Source organism: Parasteatoda tepidariorum, chromosome 5 (genome assembly GCF_982258835.1).
Source record: "Parasteatoda tepidariorum strain Cologne lab strain chromosome 5, Ptep-v5.0, whole genome shotgun sequence".
Taxonomy (NCBI): Eukaryota; Metazoa; Arthropoda; class Arachnida; order Araneae; family Theridiidae; genus Parasteatoda; species Parasteatoda tepidariorum.
This window is the reverse complement of record NC_141759.1, coordinates 21,178,164-21,202,299: the sequence shown is the minus strand read 5'-3', so window position 1 is coordinate 21,202,299 and position 24,136 is coordinate 21,178,164. Positions and strand designations below refer to the sequence as shown.

General features: G+C 30.1%; 1 protein-coding gene across 1 annotated transcript in view; it reads right to left on the bottom strand.

Annotated features, from left to right (window-relative positions):
• Positions 1–9,804: 9,804 nt before the first annotated feature.
• Positions 9,805–24,136, bottom strand: part of LOC107444752 (monocarboxylate transporter 10) — a 274,874-nt gene continuing 260,542 nt past the window's right edge. The window contains exon 5 of the mRNA XM_071184754.2: positions 9,805–12,007. Within this exon, the coding sequence (XP_071040855.1) occupies positions 11,316–12,007 (692 nt within the window). The 3' untranslated portion in view covers positions 9,805–11,315. The remainder of the gene's footprint in view (positions 12,008–24,136) is intronic.

Here is a 24,136-nt window from a genome sequence, read left to right as displayed (position 1 = left end):
TGACATATTCTAAATATATATTAATGGTTGTATGGCTATTATTGCTATTATTATATTAATGGTTGTATGGCTATTATTATATTAATGGTTGTATGGCTATTATTGCTGCATTTGCTTTATCTATTGTGCTTTTGATGTGATCATTCCAGGTGAGTTTGCTATTGATTATAAGGCCAAGATAATTTGCTTTTTTAACTATTGGTATTGGTATGTTGAACATTTTTGGTTGAAGTTGTGGAAGTATTTTAATTCTTCTTTTTTGTATAATTAATATTTGTGATTTTCCAGCATTTACTGCAGTTTTCCATTTTAAGCACCAGTCTTCTATTTCGTCTATATGGTCTTGTAGTTTTTGAAGAGCATGATTTGGGTTTCTGGAATTAATAATAATACCGGTATCGTCTGCGTAATAGGCTGTTATGCTGTTATAATCGGCTTTGTTTGACATATCTGCCAACTCTTCCGGATCTTCCAGAAGACTTTATTTGCATAATTAAAGTGCTAGTAATACTCAGGTTATTCCAATTAACTCTTTAAATTGTAATGATAATTATAAATGTGTTAGACCATCACTACATATAAATAATTTCAATAAATATATGAAAGCATAATTATCCTTACGCAAGTGAATTTCAACGAAATCAAAATATAAATATATTTTTGAGTCAGATTGTTTATTGTTTTACAAACACTCTGAAAATCCATTCTCGGAAAGAATGAAAGTTGACAGGTATGCTTTGAGCTAGAGTAGGACTAAACTGCTACTTCTGAGTCCTGTTACTTCTGCTTACTGGTGCTCAAAAGTGACTGTGATTATTTCGATAGAGAATTAATCGATATTTTCTATCAATCTATATGATTTGTCATAATTTGGTATAAATTAATCAATTAAATATTTTAATTAATAATCGGTATATCTAGTATTAATTGTTATACTTAGTAGTCATTTTAATGATAAGTAATGATTTTTACTAACTAATGTATATAGTAGTATGATTTTTAATAACCAATATGGGAACTTTTCAAATTGTAATATTTAAAAATAACATAAAAAAAGATATTTATCGCATGTAAAATATTAAATTAAAACTCATTTCACGTTACTAATATTTTTATAATGTTATTGCAATAAAAATCTAATCTCTAAATTTTAGTAGTTGAGTTATTGGCTTTTAAAAATGATGAAGAAAGTCATTAATTCGATATTTTGTTTTAGAGAATACTAATTTCTTAACTAAATGTACAGCAAAGTGCAAATTTAATTAATAAATTTTTAGTAATGTTGTCAGACAAAAAATATCACCGTATTGATGAAATTTTCATAGCTTTCCTACATTTTGTTAACATTTTCTTTTCAAGGCATTTTTTTTCCCGACGAGACTGTCAATAAAGTAGGAGCCAACAGATGACGCCACGAAACATTTTTTTCTATTAAATTTTGCCGTTCGGAAGTTGAAAACACTTTATATTAGTTTAATTAATGAATATAAAAAATTTAGCGATTTAATTCTTGTTTATTTCAGTAAATAACATTTAATCAATATTTTTGTTGGGCATGCATAGATGCGTGATTAAGAATCGATAAGTAATAAGAAAGATGCACAAATTGAACTCGAGAGTGTTATAGACGAATGCCCTAGCGTTAAAAGCGAAAAAGACTTCAATAACGAATTATCACATTCTGTGAGCACAAAAATGTAACTGAATTCAGATTTCAGAATTTTTAAGATACTATTTTTTTTTTTTTTTTCATTTCAATCTTAAACTTTCTATCCACAGAATAGGAGAGGATGGAAATTAAAAAAGAAAAAAAAAGTTGCATTGTCCTCAAGAAAAATTACTCGATGTTTCAAAAGGTGTATAATAAATAAAACAAATCAAATATTAATTCGTTATAAAATGTAATGTAGAACTTGGAAATGTCACCTATTTTCTATGGAATATTAAAAAGAAAAAAAAATTCGTTCTACTATAAGGCGGACCTTTTAAAGAAATTCTTGAACCTGGCATTTTACCATTTATTTTTAAAAAATATCACAAAATGAAAAATAGAAGATTACAAAATATATCATATGTATGTAACTGACATTGATTTAACTTCGGTAGATATAAAAATGCTGACATAAATTTTGCATATTTATCTCAACATTTTTATAGATGTAAATTTATAAACAAAAATTTAACTATATACATAATAACGACAGGAATCGAACCTCGGAACTCCGGAGTGAGAGGGCAGCTTCATAGCCACAACACACCTCCCTCCACACTTGCCGCTTGATATTTAACATTAAAATTAGGAAATACTTAAAAATATTTGAGGCATATTTCGTAAAATTTTCATGTGTAAGCTATTGTTGATGTGTTCATTTTTTCTGATTTCTCACTATCTCTGTTTTTTTTTCTTTGGCTCATTTCTTTTATTTTCTTTTTTATCACTTTTATTTCACAAAAGCAACAGGGGGAGGAGAATAAGATAGAAAATTTTATTTATATTACACCTTAAAATATAAATGCAAATAAATTGACGTAAAAATACAAAGTCTTTAAATAATTTCTTTTGCCTCGATCGATCATATTTGACAAACTCGCAAAAATATAAATTTTTTAATTTCAGATCTTAATATACTGTATACTTATAACTTATAATATATATAAGTTATAATTTATATTTATAATAAAACACTCAGTTTCTTTTGAAGGAAAACAAAATCAATACAAAATGTATTTTGCTTCAAATTTTTAGTATAAATAAAAGTTTAACTATATTCAAATATATGCGAGAAAAAAATATTGCAATAAGATTATTGTAAAGATTCTACATTATCTGAAAAATTTATATATCTAATTATAGAAATCCTAAAAGATCATACAAATGATCAAAATAGAGATCTTGGCTGTACGTTCAAATTGAAACAGTGACTGGACACCCTTAACCGTTATAATATTCGATAAAAAATACGGTAATATTTATCTCAGCTTAACAAGGAAAATGCTTACAGAGGCACAGTATGGAGCAGCGACAGGCTGTCACAGGAAACTGTGAAAAACATTGTCACTGATTTTTGAAGCAGCGAAAGTAGCCGTAAAATTTGTCACAGTGAAGTAGCTGTAATATTTGTCACAGTGAAAGTAGCTGTGATATTTGTCCCAGTGAAAGTAGCAGTGAAATTTGTCACAGTCACAGTAGCAGTGAAATTCGTCACAGTGACAGTAGTAGTGATTTTTTCACTGTGACAACTTTTTGGTTGGAGCAGTTACTGTGACAAGTCGAAGCTCCGTTACTTTTGACACATCTCCACCTTGAGCTAGAGATGTGCAAAAGTCACAGTTACTTCTCAGTCACTGTTACTTCTGCTACTGGAACTCAAAAGTAGCAGTGACTGTGATTATTTCAATATAAAATTAATCGATATTTTCTATCAATCAATACGATTAATTGCTATGATTTATCAAAGTTTGGTATAAATTAATCGATTAAATATTTTAATAAATAATCGATATATTTAGTTTTTAGTAAAATTAATGGATATCATCAATTTTTTATGTAATTAATTAAAATTATTAATCATTATACTTAGTAGTCATTTTTATGATAAGTAATGATTTTTAATAACTAATGTATGTAGTAGTATGATTTTTAATAACCAATATGGGAGCTTTTTTAATTCTTGTAATATTTTAAAATGACATAAGAAAAAGATTTTATCGCAGGTAAAATATTAAATTAAAACTCATTCCTCATTTCACGTTACTAATATTTTCATAATGTTATTACTGTAAAAATCTAATCTCTAAATTTTAGTAGTTGAGTTATTGACATTTAAAAATGGCGAATGATGACATTATTTCGATATTTTGTTTTAAAGAATACTAATTTTGAATTAAATGTACAGCAAAGTGCAAACTTAATAAGAAAATTTTTAGTAATGTTGTGAGACAAAAAATGTCCCCGTGTTGATAAAATTCTTCATAGCTTTTCTACAGTTTGTTAACTTTTTCTTTCAAGGTATTTTTTTTCCAACGAGACTGTGATACACAGTGTCACAGTGTGTGTCTGTGTGTCACAGTGAAAGTAGCAGTGAAATTTTTCACAACTGGTCGCGTCTGAAAAGGGGTGATGAAACAGACTTTATAATCAGGGATCGAAAATCAGAGGCCAAGTGATAACAATAATTTTTTTTTAATTCTTGGGCGTAGCTGAGGGTGATTAATCAGATTAGTGCTTTATTAGTATTTGATAGTAAAATTTTTTTGAAGTTTCTGAATGAATGAAGGCCGCAAAAAGAAATGACCACATTGAAGAACTTTTGGTTGTACAAAAATTTTATTCTTGGCACATTCTAGACTCAATTTTAAGGGCTCGAGGGGAGGAATTAGTGCCGACAATATTTTAAGTTACGAAATCAGACACATCTCTGAATTGACATAAATTTATGATGAATTAGGATTTTTTCCCCAAAAATGTAGAGGGCAGCCACAATCTGGAAAATAAGGCTCCCATAGTTTGGTCAAAATTTTGGACAAAATTATAAAATTCGTCTATTCAAAGATAGTTGAATATAAAAAATAACTTTTACTGAGTATTATTTTTTATTATCTTATTTAAAAATGGTAGAAATTTTTTTTTGAATTGTTAGGTATACAAATTTTTGGTATCATTTTAAAAAATATAATTTTACAAGGAAAAATATAATATTTGCGCGAAATAGATCTAATAGTTCTTGAGGAATTGAGTTTCAAATGGACGACTTTCTACATGCAAAAAATTGCATACCTTGCAACTAAATTTTTTCTATACTTATATACTATATTAAATAAAAGAATAAGAACTAATAAATATTTACTAAAAGTTAATTTTTGAATGAAACTATCTTTGAATAAAAGAATTGTGTCCAAAATTTTTTCGATTCTCCCAAAAAATTCACGAGATATGGCGAACTAGGCCATAAATAAAATTAACATTAATATAACAAATTTTGGACCGCTTTCCTGACCAAACTATGGGGACCGTATTTCACGTATTGCGGATTCACCCTATATTTTGGTTGTAAAAAATCTAAATCTATCATAAGGGGTTATGTTTATTCAAAGATAGTACTTTTTGTGTTTGATTTCGTCAGCTTCACTAATTAATTAGAATATTTGAAGTCTAACCTTCGAACCATTAAGATTGTGTCCTAGAATGTAGAGATCCGATCATTAAATCAAAAGTTGTTCAGTGTGGTATGTTTAGCCAAACGTGCATGAGAAGAAACAAAAGTGATTTGAAATATAAGATATAAAGTTGCCAACAAAAAATGGAAGGTGAGAAATACAACTAGAAAAATCTCAGTAGATAGAGTAAACTCACGGGTAAAAAGGATCCCAATTCTAAAAATTTCAAGCATGTTCTTTTAAATTGTGCCAAGAGTTTTGCCATCTGTCAAAAGACAGATGATTTACATAGAGCTAGTATAGAAATATTTGTATTATTTTGTCACCCATCAAAACAATAAAGATCTAGAACCAAAATAAAATGATTTGTGAAGTGTAATAAAAACATATTTTCCCCAAAATTTCAAACATCTGTTATTCACAATTTCAGTTTTCTTTAAAAAAAAAAAACATTGTTCTGAAATTTAACATAAAATAAAAATAATGAGACTATGATAAACTGATTTAGGTAAATAAAGGTTCAGTGCGTGTACCTTTGTTTAACACGTTGAATGCCACGCTAATTTTACATGGCTTGCTCGTTTGACCAAACGGTAAATAACTACAAACTAAATTTGCAAATTAAACAGACTTTGTTAGTTTTTTAAAGTGTTTAGCATGACTGATCTGAAGAAAGTGATGAATAATATAAGCCTACGAATTGTTTAGAAATAGTGGTGGTTATAAAATCTATTAAATTGAATTTATTACACCAAGAATTACAATTAATAAACTACCACTTGAAAATATTTATTCTCTATTCGGAGCAAGTTGGCATCTCTGTGTTTATAATAAAACTATTTTACGTGCTATATATTGCATTTATTTCATCAAACCATTTTAGTAACGATAATAATATAAAAATATTAAAAATTTACTCGAATTATGTGTTTCTAATAATCTTGGCCTCGCCGGTCACCGGTGGACCCCGTGGCGCTAAGAACAAACTCAGTGACGGTCACCGGTGTCCCCCATGGCATTCAACGTGTAATAAATTTCTCGACTCTACGAATTATTTCTTCCGATCAATATGAAGGAGAAACTATTAATTCACCGGAAAATAATCCATAATTTATTTAACTTAAAATTACGATAAGAAATTAAATGATAAACGTACCCAAAATACATTGATATTCCCATTAAATTGTTGCTTTCTCTAATATGTGTTTGTTTAAATTAATTATCTCTTTATTGTACATGTTTATAATTTATATAATGAATTAGTATAGCGTGTCTTGTCAACACCTCCTACATCAAAAAGCCTCCACACGGTCTTTTATAAGTAGTCGATTTTTAGAACTAGTAGACTGGTTTTTAAAAAGTGAACCAGTTGTGCGCATGAACCCAAAACCTTTTATAAAAGTAATTGAGAGAAATTTATCAAATATATATGAGAATTGAATCTGTAGTGGTTGACAAGTGAATAAGGCAAACCAATCATATTCATAAATAAAAAAAATTTTTAGTCATGTATTTGCTACCACTTTCTTATTTTAACTAGATTTTGTATTTAATGACTCGTTCGGAAAGTGGATATCTTACACAATGGTCTGATCGGACTACCTTTAAAAAAAACCGTGTGGAGGCTTTCAGTTACAGGAGGCGTTGGTCTTGTACAGTGATTGATTAAAATAATGTAAATACTTCTTTTATTAACACTATGTAAACAATGTGTTAGTAGCTGTTCGGTACAGCTTTAAAGATCATGATTAAAGCTTTAAGAAATGGTGTCCTTTTTAATCATGCAAAATATGCATAGGCCAAAATGAGTATAGGAGATTGAAAGATTTTTTCTTTTTAGTACCACTATAATTAAAAAAGCATTCTTGTATAAATATGTTGATCTTGTAAAGTGATTTAATTTATTATTGTATCCCTCATTAATATATTCATTATATATATGATTATTTCATTTTAGGTTTTCGTAAATCTATCCCACCCCTATCTTCCCTCATTGTACCAATCAAATTAGATGAAGGAGCAGATAGCTCTGAGGGCTACGTTCTCCGAATTGTTTAAATCTTAAGTGATTTAAAACTGCTAGTACTGAAACTAAAAAAAAAATTGTTCACTTTCTGTACTTTGGAATGCTTTAAAAGTTTAAAGCATTCCGAAAAAAAAAAAAAAAACGACATGCATTTTTTATTTGCGTATCGTACTTAAAATCAATAAAAACTTTAAAAATGTCAACTTTTTTTCAATTTTCTTTAGCTGGCTAAAACTACTTTTTAAAAAAACATGCTTTTGTTTGTTATGCTTTTTTGATGGATTAAATTACCTAAATAAATTAAATTCTGGAGAATTATTTGATTTACGTTCGCGTAACGCTTTAGAATAGAAAAACAAAACAGTAGTTTTCCAAATTTTTCTTAATTTTAACTATGTTCTCTTCGTTCACTATGTTAGACCAGAACAACCCAAAACTCATTACACGGAGCTGGTGCAACATTGAGTTCTCCTACACTCTACCCAACTAAACATTCAAATTTTTTTGAGGAGTATTTACATTATATTCCGGAAAGTAATGTCGTTTCGGCGCATTAAATATTCGTTAGTCTTAAAAAATAATTAATTTTTTTCATTCCATTTCGATTCATTTTACATCCGGCATTAAAAGGCTGTAGTTAACGAGGATGAAAACATTATTGATTAAAAATAAAATCTTGATAACAAATATCAAATGTACCGAAACGACCTTACTTCCTGGTCCCCCTAATATTTATGGCTGTGTACAAAGATGTTAAATGGAGTTTTTCTTGAATTACTGCATTGCTAAGTTTCCTTTTTGTATCTACTACACATGAAGTCTAAATTTTTGGAGAATCGAGGCTTAACCCCTTCACTTGTGCTCTCGAGATAATTCGAGCGGCTTTGTATTTTATGCTGATAAAAATTTTCACACTCGAATATAATCGAGAATTGAAAATGCGAAAGCTAAGAAGAAGAAAAAAATCGTTTTACTGATATTTATCATTTATATCGGATTGTAAGCTATAACATTTATTCAAGAATAAAATATACAGAGATGCATGGGTGAAAGCCCTTATATAGCAAGACGGAAAAGATTAAAAACTGGTACGAAAGACATTTTATTATAGCATTTTTTTCGAGAAAAATAAAATATCTGTAACTACCAAGATTTCTTTCATAATTGTGATGTATATATGAAACTGCTTCTTTTCCGAGATAAAATAGATATTGTAGAGTAGTTTAAAAAAAGAATGAGTAAACTCCTCCCGAAAACTAACTATAAATGAAATGGTTTTACTACCAGCCTTTTCTCTTTTCCGTCTCGCTTTCACCCCTGCAGAGATGCCAACTTGCTCCGGACAACAAATATATATTTTAAAGTGGTAGTTTATCAATTGTGTTTCTTGGTTTAATAAATTCAATTTAGTAGGTTCTTATCCACCACTATTTCTAAATAATTCGTAGGCTTATACAATTCACCACTTATAGTTTTTTTACTTCTTGCTATGCCTTTTAAAAAGCAAGTATTCAAATATTTGATTCGAAGCCTCTGTCGGTTAAAAAGAATACTTATCACGGGTGAAAGAAAACATTGAAATGTTTGAGAGAAGTTCCCGTTACCCTTTTTGGGACGGGCAAGTCATAAATGTATTCGTAGGGAATCAGAATAACAAAAAGTAAAAAACGGTAGCTTAAGTTTGAGCATAGCTATTTAGTTGGACATAGCTAATGGACATACATGCCTGCCAACTCTTCCGGATTTTCCGGAAGATTTTATTTTCATATTTAAAGTGGTAGTAAATATATACTATTTCTTCTTTTATAAATTTGATTTTTAAATGATTTTGATCACCACTATTCTTACAAAAATTAAGCACATATATCAATATGCGTTACTATCATGGTTGTCAACTTAAGTTTTCTCAAATACAACGTATTTGTTTGCTTAAAATTGAAGTTTTAATTCCATTTTAATACCACTGGGAAAAATGATAATGGAAAGGATTAAAAGTTGGCAGGTATGGACATATTTTTGCTTTCACTTTAAATCTAACAAAAGAGAGTGTTAAAAGTGTAACTATAAATTTTTTAATTCGAACTAGGTTATGGTGAATTAAATAAAGCAAACTATTATTACCCCGCTCACAAATAAACTACTATAGTTTGGCTACCAATTTCATCGTTTTTTACCCTGATTATCGACACCCTGAGTATGCATATATGACTCGCCCGTCTCGAAGAGGTTTTAGAGGATAAACCATAATAGCTAGAAAATAAATAAAAAAAGCCATTGCTACACATCTGGGCCTTTTCGCTTTCTCCTACTGCTAGCTCCACGCCAGTTTTTGTGATATTTTTCCATACTTATCATATGAAATAAAGACTTAATAACTGCTTAATTTTTTATTTGAAATATAAGTTAAAAATATGTGAGCTGAATACTCTTAGATTTTATTTTAAATAATGTACATTTTCAAAAAATACTAAAATAAGTTCTATTTTTTGTAATGAAAGTAAATGATGAACATTTAGTTTTTATAAGCATCACTAGATGGCGGGACCAGATAAAATAGTTTAGAGTTCCCTAAAGTTTATAACTCATTGAAATCGAAGTTAATGATTTACTATATTATAAAATTTTCTTTTTTATAAAGTGGGCTTCCTTTCCTCACTTCTCCCATGAAAAATGATAAAAACTATTTTAATGCCTCGTGAATAGCATAAAAAGCGAGTTTTGTACATTTTATTTTTGAACGGAATAATGAAAAACCTTTATTTCATCATTGTCACTAGGCAGCAGCATCATTAGAAGGTGATCTCATATTACTTTTATACTTTTAATTAGGTTTTTAAAGGTGGAGTGTTCTCCTCTTTGATTAAATCACATTTTAAAGATTTTGAACTGCGAAAGGTTAAACGTTTTTTAAAGTCTTAAGAAACCTTAGCTTCTATGTTTTTTTTAATTTTATTCAGGCCTCAGTTATCTAGTAAGAAAGGAACACATATCGTTTGTCTCATAAATTATTTTAATAATTTCACAAATTTAATTTATTTTAAAATGGAGTTTCCCATTTTTATTTTGAAATAATAAATAACACAAATTCAATATTAATGCAAAATGTACACTATAAATATTTGAAAAGTTCTTCACAATTAAACAATGATTAACATTCAAATTGTACACATGCTCGCACAGAAACATTTATAAAAGTTTATAAAAATCGAAGTATTTGTCAATCTTTCTGTTTTTTTGTCTTTTACAATCATACACACAGCAAAAAATGCACATAACCATTTTAGAACATACAAGTGATATAAAAATTATACCATTTTTGAACTTTTAAGCATGCCATTCAAAAATGAAATAAAATTTTTCAAAACAAGAGTTATAAAGTATGTGCTTAAAGAATACTTATTATTCAGATCTCACGGTTATGGTTACAATGAAAATTTTTTTTAAAATTAACAAATTTAGAAAGAAAATTTAACATCGAAACGTGATATTCATAAGAAAAAATTGAAATGGCGCTGAAACTATTATTAGCAAGCAAAACGGTGGTAGGCAGTTATGAGAAAAAAGTATCGATCACGCGTTATCGTTCTAACTCTAATTTTTTCTTACATAATTTCGTGTCTGTAGGAAAAAAGTAGTGGTTTATTCTGTCACCATAACCATAATGGCTGGATAATAGTTTTTAACATTATTTGTTAACGTAAAACTTAAAATAGTGTTAACCCTTTCCGGCGCAACAAATTTTTCAAGAAAATTTTAACTAGGCAGCATATTAGCACATGTGACTGTAGATCATGGATTCTAATTAAACAAATATGCTTGAACTCAATTTTGATTTTTAAAAAAAAGTATTTTCTAAAAAGCGATGGAACCTTCGAAGCAAATAACTTTACATTTATAGTGATTTGCAATATTTTTGGAACAAGTGTTGCCAGATTGGACAAAACTTGCCACGGTAGGGGCTAATTAAAATTTATTTCGAACACTCAAACAATTTGCACGCCAGAGGGACAAAGTTGCTTTAGAATTTTTCAAAATTTTATTAGAATTTTGATTACAACTGCTTTTTTCAGCATGGTTTTGCCATCTTCTTCAGAATAGGAAAATTCATGAACAAAAACTGGTAAAAATTTTATTAGAGAGACGACGTAACCTCGTCAATAATATCATTTTGAATAGAATTGGATTTAGTTTTCTTCTTTGATGCCGTTAACCTTTTAGCAGACGATCTTGAAACGTGAGTTTTCAATGGAATATCAGCAGGATCTGGCTCTCGTTCAAATCCACATTCAATGCTGCCATCTATTGGCACAACTCCTAAGCAATTCGGACACTGTTCTAAAGAGGGTGTTGTGACAATGGATATTTTACGTTCCTTCGCGAGCTTTCGAAATTCTTGACTGACGCTAGACGACTCTTGAGTGTTGATTAAATTGTTTTCGAATTCACTGAGCATTAAGTATTTTTCTTCCTTGTTGCACGATGTAATACAGTCATCGATGTAGTCGTCGAATATATTTTCCATCATCACTTCTTCCGAAATGCAAGTCAGTTCTTGCCTGTGCAACAAGTCATTTGAAATTTTGTGCTTGGCTAAAATCCGTGCATTGGCGAGTTCTTGGAGTGTCACGCGTCTATTGAAATAAGCTCTTCTGTCCATGCGTTCATTTTCTGTTGGCTCATAGTTAGAGCTCATAGTGTTACTTTTTTGTCGCTTTACATTTCTTTTGTGAACATCTATGAAAAATAGGAGCATTCCTCCAACAAAAATACAAACAATCGCAAAGTAAAATCCAGCTCTATCTCCATTTTCGTGGTTAAAATAACCTGAAATAAATAAATAAAGCATGAGATTAGTTTGGTAATATTGTTATAATAAAATATAATTTAATGGGGTGTGATCCTATACAATGCCGATGTCATTTTTAACAAATATTTTTTTCATAGTTCAAAATTTAATTTATGGAAAACCCCTTACTCACAGCCTTCCTTCCAAATTAACAAAAACTATTAAGAAAATTACTAGAAACTTTTTAAATTTTCAAGATATTCGAATCGGACTTTTTTTAGTTACCAAATATGATTCAAAACAAATTTATGGAAAAAGAAATATTTAGATATTTTCTGCGCAAGCACAGTATAAAATGATTACTTTAAATACTCATATCAAGCGCAATTTTTAATGATTTTTTTAAAATTATATTTTTACTATTAATTAAAAACTGCTCGAAAAATTTTGTTTAATTCTAATGACTATTTCAGCTATTAAAGAAAGAAAACAAAAGTTAAAAAAAAATAGTTTTTTATAAAAATTTCTATATCATCTTGAATATTTAAGCTAGGTTTATGAAAATTTGTGCAGTTATTGCATATATCGTAAGTTACAAGCTTATTGTTTGGCATAAGGTGTTCAGAAACATTTTTTTTTTGCGTTCGTAATTTATTGCTGGTCCCTCACATTTTAAACTTTATTGATGAGAAATTGCGTGACTTAAACACTTCTAAAGTTTTAAAATAATTCTTTAAGTATTTCTTGAGAAATATGAAAAAAGGAGTTGGTATAGAAGTGTTTTCATTACTTTGTCCAACCCCTGTAATTTAAATGAATAGTTAGATGTAAGAGAATAAGTCTCGCGTTTCGTTCCTTTAGATAACAAATGTTGTAGATACTGTATACTAAAAGAATTAACTAGAGATTTAATTAAAATCGCAATGTATAAACTACTTCGAACAGATAGCGAACAGAGCATCGGCATGACTTTCGTGCAAGAAATAAAATTTTCATGTACTAACACGCAATCCATAATGGGACGAAGGGATCACCTTAATTTTAATCCATTCATACAGTAACATAACATCATTAAACAAAATAAAAACTTTCAAATTACCTCATGAAAGTTACCTAATTATAATTTAAAAGGAAAACATAAAATAGCACAGAAATGTTTCAAGAAAACAATTAATAAATGAAGGAGAAAACTAAAAAAAAAATCATGCAATTTAAAATAAAAATTAGACTTTATATTTGTCTTAAATTTCTTTTCCTTTTATTGTTTTTTAGTATTTAACAATTATTTTCCCTCGCAGCTTGTATGCAAAAATAAGTTGTCATTTTTGTTGTAATTTAAGTTATTTTTTCTCAAAGCTCAGTTTAAATGCAAAAGTAAATTGTATTTTTTGCTGCAATTTATCAGTTGTTTTTCCTTGTTGCTTAGATTTATGCAGTAATCCAAATAATGTAAAAAGTAATTGTAAAGTTTGTCATAATTTAACAACTACTTTCCCTAGCAACACATAGCAGTATGTTGTAATTGAGCAGTTATTTTCCCTTGTTGCATAGATTAATGAAGTAATGTGGATAATGCACAAAGCAATTTAAGAGTATGTTGTAATTTAACGGCTGATTTCCCTTATAGCACATATGTAAAAAGTAGGTCGTCATTTTTGTTGTAATTTAACATTTATATTCCCCTGAAAGCTTGGATTATGGCAAAAGTAAATTGCATTTTTTTTGTCGCAATTTAACAGTTATTTTCTTTCAAAGCAAAGTATTGTAGAATTACATTGTAATTTAAAAGCTATTTTCCCTTGTAGCACAACTTAATGTAAACGTTGGCTAACATTTTTGTTGAAACTTAAGTTATTTTCTCTTGAGGCACAAAGTAGTGTAGAATTATGTTGCAATTTAACAGTTATTTTCCTTTGTCGCACAAAATAATACTAGAGTTAGCTGTCGTTTTTATAAAAATCAAAAAGTTATTTCCTCTCATAGCACAAAGTAATGTAAAAGTAAGCTGTCATTTTATGATAATTAAAAAGTTGTTTCTTCTCGTAGCACAAAGGAAGGTTAAAGTAAGCTGTCCTTTTTATTATAATTAAAAAGTTATTTTCTCTCATAACACAAAGTAATGTTTCTTCTCGTAGCACAAAGGAAGGTTAAAGTAAGCTGTCCTTTTTATTATAATTAAAAAGTTATTTTCTCTCATAACACAAAGTAATGTAAAAGTAAGCTGTCATTTTATGATATTTTAAAAGTTATTTTCTCAGGTTTTTAAAAGTAATGTAAAAGTAAGCTGTCATTTTATGATAATTAAAAAGTTGTTTCTTCTCGTAGCTGGAAGGTTAAAGTAAGCTGTCATTTTTATTATAATGAAAAAGTTATTCCCTCTCATAGCACAAAGTAATGTAAAGTAAGCTGTCATTTTATGATAACTTAAAAGTTATATTCTCTGGTAGCACAAAGTAATGTAAAAGTAAGCTGTCATTTTATGATAATTAAAAAGTTATTTCCTCTCATAACACAAAGTAATGTAATAGTAAGCTGTCATTTTTATGATAATTTATAAGTAATTTCCTCTCGTAGCGCAAAGAAAAGTAAAAGTAAGCTAGAATTTTTATTGTATTTTAACAGTTATTTTCTCTTGTGGCATGAAGTTGTGTAAAAGTAAGTAATAATTTTCTTTTATATTTACTCTCTGGGAAAAAAGTATTTTCCATGACAAGAGGGCATTTCTTTCTACAGAGAGAGCAGATCGAAGAAAAGCAGTAGCAATAAGGTAATGTAATTGGTAGAGGAATACACTTGAAGAACTTTCATAAGATCTCAAATAAAGTAAGCAGAATTTGTCGTCTGCTCTTCTTCCCACATGGGGATTCCCTATCTCAAAATGGTTCCTTTAATCGATTCTACTTGGCCGGGGAAAAAATGTTGAAAAGACTTTCAGAACTTCTCCAAATACGGAAAGGCATTTATTTTTTTTATTATTGTTCTTTGGATAAGTTTATATTTTGTAATATGACTGTGATTGATAAGTTGAAGTAAAGAATTAAGTAAGTTTAAATTTTTTCAGTTAAGTTCAGAGAGTAATATTAAGATTTTGGACAAAATGCATAATTTTTTTTTTTTTTAAATAGAAATGTTAACGTTTTTAAGTTACAAAAGAACAGTTTTAAATATATCTTTATTTTTGGATAAAGTTTGGAGGCACGGAATTTTTTCCACAGACCTTTGTTGAAGAAAATCTTTAGGAGAGACTATTAAAACCTCTGCCAGCGACCAGGCAAACATCTGCACCAAATGCGGAAAAGGATAAAATAAGGAAACGCAAAAAATATTAAATCAGAAAATTTAACAAAACACATAAGTAGATTAAAATATTTTCGAAATATTTGTGTGAGGCTCTTATTTAGAGAGCTTATTTTGACAATACAACCTCATGTTGATATCAGAGTGCACTAACGACGATGTTATTAATGATTTACTTCGAGAGTTGAAAGTTAAATTAGAAAAAAATATATTTAAAAAAAAACAAGCAAACCTCTTCTCATATTTTAAAACTAACTAATTATTGTGATATAGAAATTAATGCAAACTCAAACAACAAAAAAACATAATTGTTTATTCCTTAAAAATATTTTTATCATTCATAATTGGTAAATTTATTTTTACGCATAATTATATCAGTTGGGATCATTTTTATGGACGTTAAATTTAATTCGAAGATCCATCTTTTCATGACGCTAATAGAAGTGGCATTTAAGCAACAAGAAAATTACACAAACTAAAATTAAAGTCATCTGCGAAGAATCATGTACCTTCGATTTACAAATTTGAATTAATGAATGGAGGTACCAAACCTCCATCAGTGACCATTTTACAGTGGAACGGAGAATTTCACTGTATATATATATATATATATATATATATATATATATATATATATATATATATATATATATATATATATATATATATATATATATATATATATATATATATATATATATATATATATATATATATATATTATATATATATATGTATAAAATTATAAAATTGAAAAAATAATTATTAAAACTCATTTGATAATTTAACAAATTCATTTGCTTCAAAAAATATGAAGGCGGAATACGACTTGTTCTGAGAGTTCAAACAATGGCGCCTATTCTCTGGACGCAGCAGGTGTCTTGATACCAGGCACAATAGACCTATCAATCAATATTAGCAGGATTCCAACAGATAAATTAATAGATAATGTTAACAGACTAACAGATGATGTAATAATGTTAATAAGATGATGTTAAAGCGAGCAAGATTTTCTTTTTTTAGATATAGCTTTCACATTTAAAGCTCTTCTTAGAGATATTTTTTTACAGATATATTTAACTTACAAAATCAGTAGTGTCTGCCAAAAATCTATTAAATAATTATTATATTTTTTTCTAATATTAAATTTTTCCAAGACAAGACATAACTTTTTCTAGTTTTCTCTGTTAACTGATTAAGGCCTAGTTACATTTTGCACCCCCGCGTCACAGGTCTGGGGGTTTTATCCTAAGTCCTAGCAAGGTTGACTGCGTATTTCATCCCTTCAGTGAGTCGATGAAAGAGTACGAAGCATGCTTGCAAACTAAACACTGGAGTTCCCATATTCGGCTGACCACCCAACCCTAACATTTGCTCCTGCACCCCAGAGCCCAAGTTCAAGGGAACTGGGATGGAAATAGTAGGCCTTGACTCTCACTGGGCTGTAGCATCATTGAGTTTAGTGTCAACTGAACATGAATACAGACAACTAAAATTAGTTAATTATTGTTTGCTTGCTTATTAAAAGTAACGATAGATTAAATACTGGTATAAAAAATAAGCAACCGATAGATTAATGACTTGTTCCAACTGATCACTCTTCATAGGGTAAAGTGAAAAAAAATAGCTTTTCCATTAGAATATTCTTAAATAAGTATGTATCCAAATTAGGTGATGCAGCATTTAAAAGGAAGATGAACGTTCCAAATTTTCACAAAAAATACCAGATGTATTTAAATTAATAAATGGTAGCATTTTTTAAGTATAATTTATAAAAACTATTTACACTAGGATATATATTGGACATAATGTCATTTTATATAGGTGTTTTTCAGACATAGAAGATTTAAGTTGGGAAGTTTTTTTGGGGCGAAGAAACTTTAAACTCATTTCCTTCAAATCGTTACAGTTTTTTTCCCTTCCGAGCTTGAAATGTAGGCAATGTGAAATTGCTTTGAAACAACCCATTCTCATTCGTATATTGATTTTACCATTTGCATTTCATTTGTGTGATTCCTTCATATCTGAAAAACTCATTCAATGAGTTCTTTTAGTTTTTTCCGTTTAGATCGTCGTAGGATGTATCGATTTCAGCATTTTGTTAGAGAATCTAAAATACTTTTCATATACCTTACGAAATATCCGTACTTTCAGAAAACATTTTTCTTACTGTTAGCAAAATAAATTTTTATAAATAATTTTTATAAATGATCATTATAAATAATTGTCATAAATTATCCTAAAAATAAGAATTTAATGAATTTTTTTCAAAAATAAGAACTTAATGAACTTTTACAAAAATAAGAATTTAATGATTTTTTTTTATCGCCATATGAATAACTTTAACAAACACATTAGAGGTCAGATTTGCTTGTGGCGTGGGTTCTTGAGTTCCGAAGAAAGATTTATAAAAATTCTATTTGTTTGAAAAATGTCTGCTTCAGATGACCACTGGAAAAAATTTCGCATAAATATGAAATATTCATGGATATAATATAACACGATGTTAATATCTTCATAGAATTCAACAAAGAATTAAAAAAAGTTAATTAATGATTTTTTTCAACCATATGGTAGTCATATGGTTGTCAGTAGTATTTTCTAATAAAAAATTATTCTTAACTATAGCCTACCTAGGAAGAGAGTTAAAGATCTGGTACTTTAAAATAGCCTAATCATGTAATTGTAATTTTAAATTGTTTAAATAATAAACATCGCAAAAAGAGAAAAAAAGAAGAGAAAAGAAAATCCAGGTTAAAAAAAATGGCTAGCTGAATTCCTTAATTATTTATTTGTTGTTAAATATGATTAAAAACTTTAATGTTGCAGCTATGTTACATTGTTGAATTAACTAAATTTGAGTTAAATGCGAAAGAAAAATAATTTGCCCACATTCTGCATCTGAAATAATCTGCCTTTGCATTGCAGTTAGATGAAAATATAAGCACAATCAAAATAGAACAAAAGTATTTAAAACATTCGAAGCACTCCGATATCAAGAGAGTAAAATTTATAATATTGGCAGAAATGAAACGAAAAAATTCTTTTTTTGTGCACCAGGTTTTGTTATTCATTTGTAAACCAGTCTCTTTGAAATCAATTTAAGAAAATTTTAGATTTTTGTAAATATTTTTACTGTTGATTATTTAGGTTCGATTAACAACAATAAACGTGTTTAATATTAAATATAAAATAAAATGATTCAATATATATTCAAAACATAGACAGGGCCAAAAGAGCTATCACAATATTTAATTCGCCATGTCGCCATTGACATATTTTAATTAATACCACACTCAATTCCATCATAGAGGCGAGAAATTACTTTGATTAGACAAGGTCTCGATGTTTCCTCTGGGCAACCTTAAGCGTCGTCCGTTGCATAGCAACGATACTAGCTGTGACTAGAATACTTGAACTGTTTTTCTGGAGTTACTATTTCTGGATAACTCAATAAATAACAATACCTTATATAGTTAGACTAACGGATTTTCTGTCTGACTTGAACGAGGTCATTTATTGAAGATTTACTTGCTATTTAGAGTATCTTGTTAGTTACGTACTTTTTTTTTTGTATTTCATGCATACCAATAAAATACTACGGAATTTCTATATAGTTTAAGAAAATATTATTTCTAGTAGCTATACTGGTAATAATGCCCGACTGTCTAAAGCCTGTTAGACTTAATTTTTACAATTAACCTGGTAGCCACTTTTATGCATTCAAACTTGAATACTGTTATGATAAATTTGACTTAAAATGATTTTGACTACCGTTACTTCTTAATAATTTTAACGTGTACTGCGCAAAAAATAAACGGACCTTTAACTTCTGATCTAACGATTGGATCTTCACTTTCTAGGACTCTATCCAAATGGTTCGAAGAGGCAACCTAAAATATGCTAATTAATTGGTGTAGACAATATTTTAAGTTGCAAAATCAGGCACAAAAACGCATTTTCTCCAAATAAACATACCCTTTTTTAAAAGGATTCATATTTCTGATCCGATAAACGCAGGGGGTAGCAGCAGTGTGGGAAATATGATCACAATAAATTGGTTAGGAGAGTGATACAAAGTTTGGACCCCTTAATATTAATTTCATTTTTTGCGTATTTCGCCTTATCTCAAGAACTTTTAAAAGCGAATTGAGAAATTTTTGTATACAATTATAAAATTAGTTTCTCCAAAGTTAATTACCCGCCCAAAAAAATTTTTATGGAACATTTATTACTTTGTTTAGTAATAGCCGAAAATAATTATAAATTTTAAAGTAAACAATCTTTTACATCCTTTCAAAGAATGTAATTTTACATAGCAAAAAACAAAATTTGAGCGAAATCGGATTTAAAATTGGATTTTTTAAAAAGTCATATTTTTAGTGTAACAGTTACAGGGCAATTTGTAATGCCTTTAGATAATTAGAAAAGTCTTCAGTATTTTTTAATAAGACCATAAAGCTTTAGGTTATACAGGATGATTCTAAAAAGATGGGAAAAATTTTAGGAAGTGATAGTACACACCCAGACAAACAATTTTTATCAAAGAATGAATGGTCGAAAACAAAACGCAAAGGTACTGGCGCATTTGGAAAGTTTTTTCATGCAAACGAGAAAGCTCCATTCCTATTGCGAGTTACTGCGCTACGTTATTTGTCGCCAAGCTTACGGCCGCTGCAGGGAAAGTTCGCCTATCTTTTCTTCGCCGTTGTACCAGCATAGCCGCTGCCAGCCACTGTTTTGAACACTTATTGTAATCACATGCCATTAAATTTGCTTTTATAACTTAACTTCATCGTTCTTTGGGTGTTTTTGCCTCATATAAGAACATAAACTTTGACGCCCTCTAGTGGTTTTGGGTTTTGTTTTCGACCATGCATTCTTTGCGGGTTAGTTCCATCAATAAATCTTTCACGAAGGCAAATTTCCCCCAATAGTTGATCCAGGAGTTCCCTTGTCTTCTAGATTAGGCTCAAAATTACAAGGCTACGGAGTTGAGCATTGGTAGTCATAAACTCAAAAATCAGGTCAATAACCAATATGATGTTCACCATGATGTTCTATGACCATTATAAAATAAAATTAAATTAGCTTTACATTTCTAGTGAAACGTAATATCTGTTAAAGCAGTTTTTTTAAGTTCTATCGCCAAGGAAAATAAAAAAGCCATGGAAGGGCTTTGCACTTGAAGCAATGCGATGGTTTTAAACTATATATATAATCTTACTGCAAAAAATTATCTGCACTTTAGAACAGACAAATAACTTAAATATTTTAAAAGTTATTAAACTTTTTTAAAAATCATCAATTTGGTGCTATTTTTCCACCTAGATGAAAATTAACAGAATCACTGCCTTATTCCTAGTTTTTGCAAACTTTTATATGCCAAATTAATGCAGCATTGGAGTAAGTTTTTAAATATTAAAAAATCAGACCACAAAAGCTTTTCATTTTAACGAAACTGAGGCCTTTCTTCGTGTTAACGTTTTGAGCCATTTTCAAAATAAGCGTAGACAACGCTGGCTTTAGATAGGCTAAACTAGATCTAACAGACACGAGTAAAAATTGCTAACTCACAGCAGTTATCTATATATATATTTCTCTTACACGGCACCAAAAAAATGCCTCATTACAACTCCCCGAATGGCAACGTTAGAAAATCGACCAATGATTGCTGCTAAAAATGTCACATGGCAAATCTAAATGAGGTGGCTCAACATATAGCGCTTTTAAAAACGGAAACAATAACCAGAGTGAGCATTATCAGGTTGTTCAATTCAGATTCATGCCCTAAAAACATGATAATATTTAATCTAAACTCAATTAGGAATTAATTAATTTACTTTATTTTCTTCATATATACAGAGAAAAGTCGGCAAAGAATTCTGTTAGGTTAAAAAACATTTCGCTAAAAAAAGAACGAATTTTAAAAGAAATAAAAATAAACAACTTTAAAAATATAAATGCTCTTGCCAGCCATAGAATTTTTTGAAAGTTAACTTAGCAACATAAATCAAAATGACATAGAAGCGCAACTAGATCAAAATTATGATACCTGAGTGCTTGACGTAACAAGTCCTTCAATTCTATAAGTGCTGTATCGCCAAATGCCCAGATTAACAATTGGGTATACTATAGCCTACGTCACAGGTTGTGTTATTCCTACTATTTTTAACCCATGAACGGCATTTTCTGCGAGCCTAACTTCAAGCCACAAATAAACAAACGAAGTGTTTGATCGTTTAAATAGCTGCTCGCCAGATTTTATAGCATTATAAAGAAAAGTAATTGATATTCGATTTTTGATTAATAATTGATTTATGTGGATAGTGGCATTTATGTGGATAGTGGCATAGAATTTAGCATTGCGTCATGGTAAATGTTATTCCTACTAAGTGGAAGTAGTTGTGTTTTTTTTATATTATACCCAATTGTATATTATACCCAATTGAATGTCTGTCTGAGGAAGAGAATTCCATACTGTTTGTATGCGTACCCAAAGTTCGCATGTAGAAGCAACAGGACGAGGATTACGAGCGAGACGCCGATCAACGAAATCCCACACATGTTCTATCGGCGACATATCCGGGGAATACACCGGCCAAGGAAGAAGTTGTACCTGTCGCGATGCAAGGAAGGATTTAACAGTCCTAGAAATATGAGGGCGGGCATTGCCCTGTTGAAATACAGCACCTGGCAAGGCTTGAAGGAAGGGAACAGCTCGGGGCTGTAGAACTTCACTGATGTACAGATTGCTGTTCAGATTACCCACAATTTGTAGCAATTGAGATCGTCCATGATATGCTATGGCACCCCAGACCATAACTCCGGGTGTTCATCCACTGTGGCGTTCGATAACGCACTCCGGAAGATGGCGTTCACCAGCATAGCGTATGACACGAATGCGGCCATCATTGTACCACAAATTGAAGCGAGATTCGTCAGAAAACACGACACGCTGCCAATCAGCACGCCAGTCCCTATGCTGTTTGGCCCATTGCAGCCGCAGGCGGCGAAGGTTTAGCATGAGGGGGATCCTGTATAAAGGAGTCCTTGCGCGCAGTCCACGCTGCAGGCAGACGTCTACGAATTGATAAAGCACGCCAAGAAACATCTTAAGCTATTGACCACCGTGCTGCCAGTTGTCTATAGGGAGCCGTACGGTCCGTTAGCGCAACGCCGAACAGGTGTCTACCATCGCGAGTTGACGTAACATTTCGGGGTCCACTCCCGGATTTCCGAGTTATCCGACACTCGTCCATCCACTGCTTTCAAACGCGCATCACCGTGCTGCTGTTATGCTGCACACGAGCGGCTACTGCACGATAAGATAATGCAGCTTCACGAAGGCCGATGATTCTCCCCCGTTTAAACTCCGTAAGTTGTTGAAATTTCGCTCTCTTTCGTCGAATAGGCATAAGTAATGACTAAGCTAACGTTTACCACTAGCAGATAACCACCGATAACCATACTCGCTAGGCTACAGCCGTCTATTTATTCGGATCCATCCGCCGTTCAGAGGGCACTGCTCAGCATACGCATGCGCTACGGGTCTGAAATTCTAATCATTTGCATATTCTAATCATTTTGCATTTCCTGAAAATTTCAGATGACTCGCGTAAGTCCTTCGTGGTGTTGCAATTTTCACAAACATGAGTTTACATATATATATCTCAAGTTAAATAATTATAAATAAAATAAGCTTGTTTCCTGCTGTGTATTTTATAGATAATAACATTATGAATTAGCAAAATTAACCCTTTATTTGTTACAATAAATCAAAGCTCCAAGTTACACACATTTACTGCATCAATTTAAAAAGAAACTGTACAAAAATTAAACGTATACAAATTAATTATAAAAAAATTTTTTTGTTGAAATTTCTTAGAAATTGTGTAAATTAAGTTATGAATATCAAAATTAAAAGCATTTTATCAACATTTCTAAAATACCAGATAATTTCATTCTACTGCAGACTCTATTTAAATGGCCATCTGAATCTCATATTCCCAGTCCGAATCTGGTTGCTTGCGCAAATTCTGATTTAGTCTACAACTGACTTTAGATTTTGGCGGTGTTCAACAACTGCTGAAATGCTTGGAGCGTCTACAGACCAGAAAATATCATTCAGAGATATGTGAGCTTTTTGGATGGTAATAAGCTTCTCATTAGCTTAAAGGAATTTCTCTCAGTGCTGACTTGCGGCCCATCTTAACATTTCCGTCTTCTTTAGTCGCCTCTGCATCGCTTGCAAAAGGCGGTCACGTTCAAACCAATAAAATTTATTTATTTGTATAAAACAACTTTTATTATTATTTGTACTTTTTAATTTATTTATTTTTAATAAAATTATACTAAAAATTGTTTGTCGTTTTCTTTTTTGCTGCACTTTGTATGCTACGATCAGTGGAACTAATCGGTTATTATAAATAACCACCGGTTATAATAATATAATAAGTAAGTCAGTAATAATAACCAAATAAGTCGGTGAAAGTGATTATCTTTTAAATTTTATCACATTTACCAAGTTACTTGTTTACTCTGAATACTGACATCCGCTCCTTGTTTTCGTTGTTCATTTGTTGTTTGAATAGTTTGCGCTAGACGGTGCTTAGTATTTTTACATTTTTTTAAGAAACTAATCAAAATAGGGTACACCGGAGAGTGACACTTTACCTAAAAAAACAGTGTATAGCGTATACTGAGCAAAACCGTGCCATACTGTTGTTCTTAACCTTAAAAAAACAGTGTTAGGTATGCCAAGCAAATGTATACAGGGTAGAGAAATGTGACCTAAAAATAATCATCACTAAAACGCGCACTGAGCAAACAGGCACCGGGTTGTGGTACTTAACATTAAAAAAGAAAAC